General features: G+C 51.2%; 1 protein-coding gene across 1 annotated transcript; it reads right to left on the reverse strand.

The window, feature by feature from the left end:
• Positions 1-2,741: 2,741 nt before the first annotated feature.
• Positions 2,742-4,805, reverse strand: LOC134563582 (inositol 1,4,5-trisphosphate receptor-interacting protein-like 1). Its single transcript, XM_063421618.1, has one exon. The coding sequence runs from the start codon at positions 4,803-4,805 to the stop codon at positions 2,742-2,744; it is 2,064 nt and encodes a 687-aa protein (XP_063277688.1).
• Between the last annotated feature and the right edge of the window lie 2,489 nt (positions 4,806-7,294).

Genomic DNA, 7,294 nt, shown 5'->3' on the forward strand with positions numbered 1-7,294 from the left:
GCTGGGAGGGGTTGTCTCTTCTGAAAATGCTTCTCCTCTTTCTAAAGGGAACTGGTTTTGCATTTAGTAGTTAGGGAGTGCCTCTATCTTGGCTGTTAACTGTTCTGCTTTGGCTTGCTTAAACCCATGTTTTCAAGGGCTCTTCTATATGCATATGTCAGAAGTTTGCTGATAAACCAGGGACGTTTTCAATAGGAGTTCTGAAGTATCTTCCACAGGCAGTTTTGCACTGATTTAACTACCACAGTTTAAAGCTTATTGATATTGTCAACTTGATTGGACAGTTGAAATCAAGCTGAATATGGTTTTGCTTAAGTAATTTTCTAAACCAGTCTTCAAAGCATCCTACTACATTGGTGAAGAAATTTGAGAATAGACATGGGGTTTTTGCCTTTCTTTGCACTGTGTGCGACCAGTTTTTACTTGTACAGCAGTTGTGGTTCATATCAGAGGGTGAAATACTTATTTGACACTTTGAAAGAGAAATTGGTAAAATCTCAAATCTTATCCTTTCTATTTAAGAATGTGTCAAATAAAATTAGGGAACACTGGTTGTAAGAAAGACAGGAAGTCAAAAAAATTATTCACTTTGGTTCATAAGGCAGCAGAATGAGTTCATAAATTACAGATACTTTCATTAAATCTTTTTATCTTTCCAAGGTCAATTGTTTCCTTTTTGTCAGTGCACTTTGGTTATACTTTCTTATGATCTCTTTTCCACTGCCAGTCCACAAGACTAAACTTAATGGATTCCTTTATATTTTTCATGGTACATTTCCTTACTTCCTGTTCTTGCCTCCTCATGCTCACCCCCAGAGATCTGGGATGGAAATCAAGACAGAGCTCCTGGTGTGTTTAAAGATAGCTTCTGGTATGTATAGGTAGTTCACTGTCTGGGTTGCTCATTTGGCTATGAATTGGATTCATAGGCCTCTATGAAATAGAAATAGGCTGCTCTTCAGTAGGCTTCTAGTAGCTTTAATACAATTTATTCATATTAATATCAATCCAATCCCATTTGCCAGCACAACCTCAACCTGCTCTCCACCTATCTCTAACAAGATACTCTGAGCCTTTAGATACATCTGTCCTGCCTGGATTTTCTCCTTGTAATACTGTTTCCTGTGCTGTTGCTGAAAACAGTTCTTTTTACAGAAAAAATTGACTAGGTACTTTTTATTAACCAGAACAGAAAAACCCGTTTCCCAGCAGTAAGGGCACAAGCAAACCCTCCCTTTGCTGTCACCTAAGCCATTTGAAGATATCAATGACTCTTCAGGGTGCAGATGACAGCCTTTGTGCAGATAGAGAACGGACAACTGTAAGCACTGAATACACTAAATAGAGAGTATTAATATCTATGTTGAAAGCACTAACACAGGTGATCCTATAGATCTAGTAAATTCACTAACTAGAAGCTCCAAATAGATAGATTGAGTGCACAAACTACAGGATATTCCTATATTCTGTAAATGTCCTAACTACGGCAGTTCTGGGAGTCCTATTGGGCCGGGGCAACCAGAGACCTGACACACACCAAGAGCAGAGCCACGGTCATAATACATTGCCGGGGGTTCCCTTGACAAAACAGGCTGAAGCCCACCGAGCCTTTCAGTCTGAAATTCAGTGACATCACCCATGAATGCTTTCTGCCTGGAAATCTCCTGCTGTGGGATGGAACTGGCTGCCTTGGTGCTCACGTGTGTGCTTGTGGGGTGCTCTTGGGAGCTAAGTGACAGCCTTGAGTGTGTGGTGGTGAATATCCTGGTGCTGACATGGGGCTTCTCCAGGGCAGGGTTTCTGTTCCTGCTGTGCCTCTGCGAGAGGACCTTGATTCCCTGCAGACATTTCCCAGGGGTGATTAGCAGGTGTAGGAGGGTGATTTGCAGTGGCCAGCTCCCACTGCCAACTGCAGACCACAGCGTTCTGCATGTCCAACAAGTTCATTTCTGTGGTGCCAAAGCCCTGGAGAGCGTCTGGCGTGAGCAGGATCTTCATTGTCTCGCCAGTGAACACAAGGAGGCCCAGCAGCGGTGCCTCGTGCTTGATCCCTGCCCAGCCAGAACTGCCGGGCAGTTTCAGAGCCCAAGTGAAATGGCCAGCATGGCCTGAGAGTACAAGGGAGCACAGGGCAAAAATCATCTTTGTAGCCACCATGGTCTTCAGTGGCTGCTGCACCGGGGAGACCATCGTGTGGCATTTACAAATACTCTAGGTCTGCTCGGGTTCAAAAAGAGCTTGCACAATCCAGCTACTGGAAGAGTCCAGTTTATTGAAACAATAGCAAAGAAGGTTCAGGCTTGCTGAACGCACTAACTAGAGGGTATTAATATCTATGGTGGAAGCACTAACGCAGGTGTTCCTATAGATCTAGTAAATTCACTAACTAGAAGGTCCAAATAGATAGAGTGAGTGCACTAACTACAGGGGATTCCTATATTCTGTAAATGCCCTAACTACAGGAGGGTAATACTGGAATAGTCCAGTTTCTTGCAACAGTAGCAAAGAAGGTTCAGGCTTGCTGAACACACTAACTAGAGGGTATTAATCTCTATGGTAAAAGCACTGACTCGGGTGTTCCTATAGATCTAGTAAATTCACTACCTAGAGGGGCCTAATAAATAGAGTAAACGCACTAACTACAGGGTATTCCTATATTGTGTAAATGCCCTAACTACAGGAGGTTAATATATACAGGGTGTGGCAAGAGGGCCCGTAAGCTCCATGCGTGAGGATCTCTTTCATGGGCTGTGGGTCAGCAGTTGTTTGACCTGCTGTAGCAGGAGAATGAACTCCTGCGTGGCCCTCAGGTGGGCATCCGCACTGCTCGCCAGGTGCTGAAAGAGGTTGGGCGGTTCAGCCACCCGGAAGCCGGAGGGCAGGCGGATCTCCCCAGGAAGGCACTCGTTGCCTATGACAAAGTGGCGAAGCTGTTTGATCTCCAGCGAGCACTGCAGGTACTTGAGGATATCCATCAGTCGCTGCTGGAAATCCCTCCTGCTCCACCGTGTCAGGGGTACGCCGTTCAGGAGGTGCATCACCACAGTCTTCACGGCGTAGCTGGGAAAAGCTACGCCCATGGGCAAGTGGGTGAGGAGCTGCAGGCACTTGCAGTGGCAGCTGTCCTGGGGGGCCTGCCTGGAAACGTGGCTGAAGAATTTTGCCTCTGCCACGGCGTAAGTCTCAATCCAGGTGGTGCTTGGGACGCCTACTTCTGTAGGCCGGCTGCCCACAAAGATATCTGAGTCTCCTTGCCGCACCGCAAAGATCATCTCAGCCGCGAAGCTTTCCCCGTCTTTGCTGAGCTGAAATTTACAGGAGCGGCTGGAGGGCTGCAGCGTTAAACGCCAGTGGCGGGATTGAGGCAACAGCAGCCAGGCTACTCTCACAAAGCGATAGAACCAGCGGACAGTTTTCTCCACATCTAGATAGGAGCCAGTGCAGAGAGTGTGCAGGAGGCTGGGCTCCTGTCTCCTTCTCAGCTCCTCCTCGGGGTGGTGCAGGAAACATAGCATGTTCTCCTCCCCCAGCTGCTCCCTCCTGCAGGTGCACAGCAGCTCCACACGGACACAGAAGTTCCTCTGGAGCATCCCTGCAGTGTCCAGATCCAGGTGGAAGGCGTGTCCTGGAGGAGGACTCAGGGGTACGAGCACACTGTACACGACATCTTGTGCGTGGGGACTCCAGCCTTCAAAGGCGCTGCCCACCCCGATGGCTTGTTGTGGCACCGGGTAGAAGCCGTCGGACAAGCCTTGTCGGAAGACGTGTGTGAGTTTGTCCGCCAGGTCCGTTATCAGCGAGCAGCCTTTGTGCAGATCCAGAACAGGCCACGCTAGGCGCTCCTCTAAAAGGCTTCCCAGGCTCCTTTGGACATTGGGCTCACTGTCTTCTTCCTTGGCACCCTGCTTGTCTTCTTCATTTGCAGCAGCATTGGCTTCCGCTCCCTTCTCATCGCGGTTCAGTTCTTCCTTTGCATCACCATTGCCTTCTTTTGCTTCATTTCCAATATTGCTTTCTGCCTTTCCCTCAACATCGCTGCCTTCTTCATTTCCATCCTTACTGCCTTCCTCCACATTTGCATCGTTGCTTTCTGTTTCTTTCTTTGCAACAACAATGTGGCCTTCTTCCTCCACCGAGTTGCTGCTGCACCTCTCCTTGTGGCCACTGTTGGGTGGATCACATCTCATTTTCCCAAGTCCAAACCACACTGCCAAGAGAAGCACCAGGATTCCAGTCAGAGCCCACCACTGCCACAGCAGCAGGGCTGCCCAGGCCCCGCCACTCTGCTCCAGGTTCTTCTGCTCCAGCTCCTGAAGCAGCTGAGCCATCTGCTGGCTCAGATACTCAGCCCGCAGCTGCATGCGCTCCCGCGTGGCCTCATCCAGCCCGTCGCCGGCCTGCTGCGGGTACTGGATGAGGCCTTGCGCGAGCAGGAGGAGGAAAGTGATGGCCAGCATGGCCTGAGGGATTGAGCAGGGGTCGAGTGGGGATGGGAGGGAGGTTCGGATAGGGGAAGTGGGGACAGGAGGCCCAGGGATGCAAAGGCAGGAGAGGGGGCCAGGCAGGCGGCGGGCTGCCAGGCCTGCGCCGCTGCTGCGGCAGCAGCCCCGTGCCCTGCCAAAGGCGCTCCCGTGAGGGACCGGCCTCTGTGTGCCCGGTGAGAAGCGTCTCCCCGGGTACTGGCGTCTCTGCCGTGGCCCTCGCTCGCCGTTCAGCACAGCCTCCCGTCTGCGTGCGCGCTGGACGCTGGCCGAGGCTGCACTGGGCCGCCGTTGCCCGCTGCTCCTGTTGATGGCTGCCCCCATTGTGACACTGGTGCTGTGGTGTCACAGTGCCAGGGTGCCGCCCGGCCAGGCCGGCCCCGCCCTCCATCTTTACCTCAGCTCTGGGACTCCTAATGGGCCGGGGCAACCAGAGACCTGACACACACCAAGAGCAGAGCCACGGTCATAATACATTGCCGGGGGTTCCCTTGACAAAACAGGCTGAAGCCCATCGAGCCTTTCAGTCTGAAATTCAGTGACATCACCCATGAATGCTTTCTTCCTGGAAATCTCCTGCTGTGGGATGGAACTGGCTGCCTTGGTGCTCACGTGTGTGCTTGTGGGGTGCTCTTGGGAGCTAAGTGACAGCCTTGAGTGTGTGGTGGTGAATATCCTGGTGCTGACATGGGGCTTCTCCAGGGCAGGGTTTCTGTTCCTGCTGTGCCTCTGCGAGAGGACCTTGATTCCCTGCAGACATTTCCCAGGGGTGATTAGCAGGTGTAGGAGGGTGATTTGCAGTGGCCAGCTCCCACTGCCAACTGCAGACCACAGCGTTCTGCATGTCCAACAAGTTCATTTCTGTGGTGCCAAAGCCCTGGAGAGCGTCTGGCGTGAGCAGGATCTTCATTGTCTCGCCAGTGAACACAAGGAGGCCCAGCAGCGGTGCCTCGTGCTTGATCCCTGCCCAGCCAGAACTGCCGGGCAGTTTCAGAGCCCAAGTGAAATGGCCAGCATGGCCTGAGAGTACAAGGGAGCACAGGGCAAAAATCATCTTTGTAGCCACCATGGTCTTCAGTGGCTGCTGCACCGGGGAGACCATCGTGTGGCATTTACAAATACTCTAGGTCTGCTCGGGTTCAAAAAGAGCTTGCACAATCCAGCTACTGGAAGAGTCCAGTTTATTGAAACAATAGCAAAGAAGGTTCAGGCTTGCTGAACGCACTAACTAGAGGGTATTAATATCTATGGTGGAAGCACTAACGCAGGTGTTCCTATAGATCTAGTAAATTCACTAACTAGAAGGTCCAAATAGATAGAGTGAGTGCACTAACTACAGGGGATTCCTATATTCTGTAAATGCCCTAACTACAGGAGGGTAATACTGGAATAGTCCAGTTTCTTGCAACAGTAGCAAAGAAGGTTCAGGCTTGCTGAACACACTAACTAGAGGGTATTAATCTCTATGGTAAAAGCACTGACTCGGGTGTTCCTATAGATCTAGTAAATTCACTACCTAGAGGGGCCTAATAAATAGAGTAAACGCACTAACTACAGGGTATTCCTATATTGTGTAAATGCCCTAACTACAGGAGGTTAATATATACAGGGTGTGGCAAGAGGGCCCGTAAGCTCCATGCGTGAGGATCTCTTTCATGGGCTGTGGGTCAGCAGTTGTTTGACCTGCTGTAGCAGGAGAATGAACTCCTGCGTGGCCCTCAGGTGGGCATCCGCACTGTTCGCCAGGTGCTGAAAGAGGTTGGGCGGTTCAGCCACCCGGAAGCCGGAGGGCAGGCGGATCTCCCCAGGAAGGCACTCGTTGCCTATGACAAAGTGGCGAAGCTGTTTGATCTCCAGCGAGCACTGCAGGTACTTGAGGATATCCATCAGTCGCTGCTGGAAATCCCTCCTGCGCCACCGTGTCAGGGGTACGCCGTTCAGGAGGTGCATCACCACAGTCTTCACGGCGTAGCTGGGAAAAGCTACGCCCGTGGGCAAGTGGGTGAGGAGCTGCAGGCACTTGCAGTGGCAGCTGTCCTGGGGGGCCTGCCTGGAAACGTGGCTGAAGAATTTTGCCTCTGCCACGGCGTAAGTCTCAATCCAGGTGGTGCTTGGGACACCTACTTCTGTAGGCCGGCTGCCCACAAAGATATCTGAGTCTCCTTGCCGCACCGCAAAGATCATCTCAGCCGCGAAGCTTTCCCCGTCTTTGCTGAGCTGAAATTTACAGGAGCGGCTGGAGGGCTGCAGCGTTAAACGCCAGTGGCGGGATTGAGGCAACAGCAGCCAGGCTACTCTCACAAAGCGATAGAACCAGCGGACAGTTTTCTCCACATCTAGATAGGAGCCAGTGCAGAGAGTGTGCAGGAGGCTGGGCTCCTGTCTCCTTCTCAGCTCCTCCTCGGGGTGGTGCAGGAAACATAGCATGTCCTCCTCCCCCAGCTGCTCCCTCCTGCAGGTGCACAGCAGCTCCACACGGACACAGAAGTTCATTTGGAGCATCGGTTTTTTCCTTTTCTCCAGCTGACCATTTTCAAAGCTCTGATGCTGGACAAGAATATACAAACAAGCTCTGATCATTTTCAGCCATAATGATTTGAAGAGTCAGCACTTCTTTGTTATAATCTATGTGACTCTGCAAATAGCAGGCTGGGGGCTCCTGACGTAGAGTGTTCCTTCATCTAGGGACTCATAATTGTGGCTGCTGTAAGAGGGTGCTGTTGTGAGACACCCTGGCAATGAAAATGCTTTTTTCTTGCAGAGACAATCCTGTTCTCAGCCGGTGTGTGCACTCCCAGGTGGACTAGACACCC

The sequence above is a fragment of the Prinia subflava genome, chromosome 2 (assembly GCF_021018805.1).
Source record: "Prinia subflava isolate CZ2003 ecotype Zambia chromosome 2, Cam_Psub_1.2, whole genome shotgun sequence".
Lineage (NCBI taxonomy): Eukaryota > Metazoa > Chordata > Aves > Passeriformes > Cisticolidae > Prinia > Prinia subflava.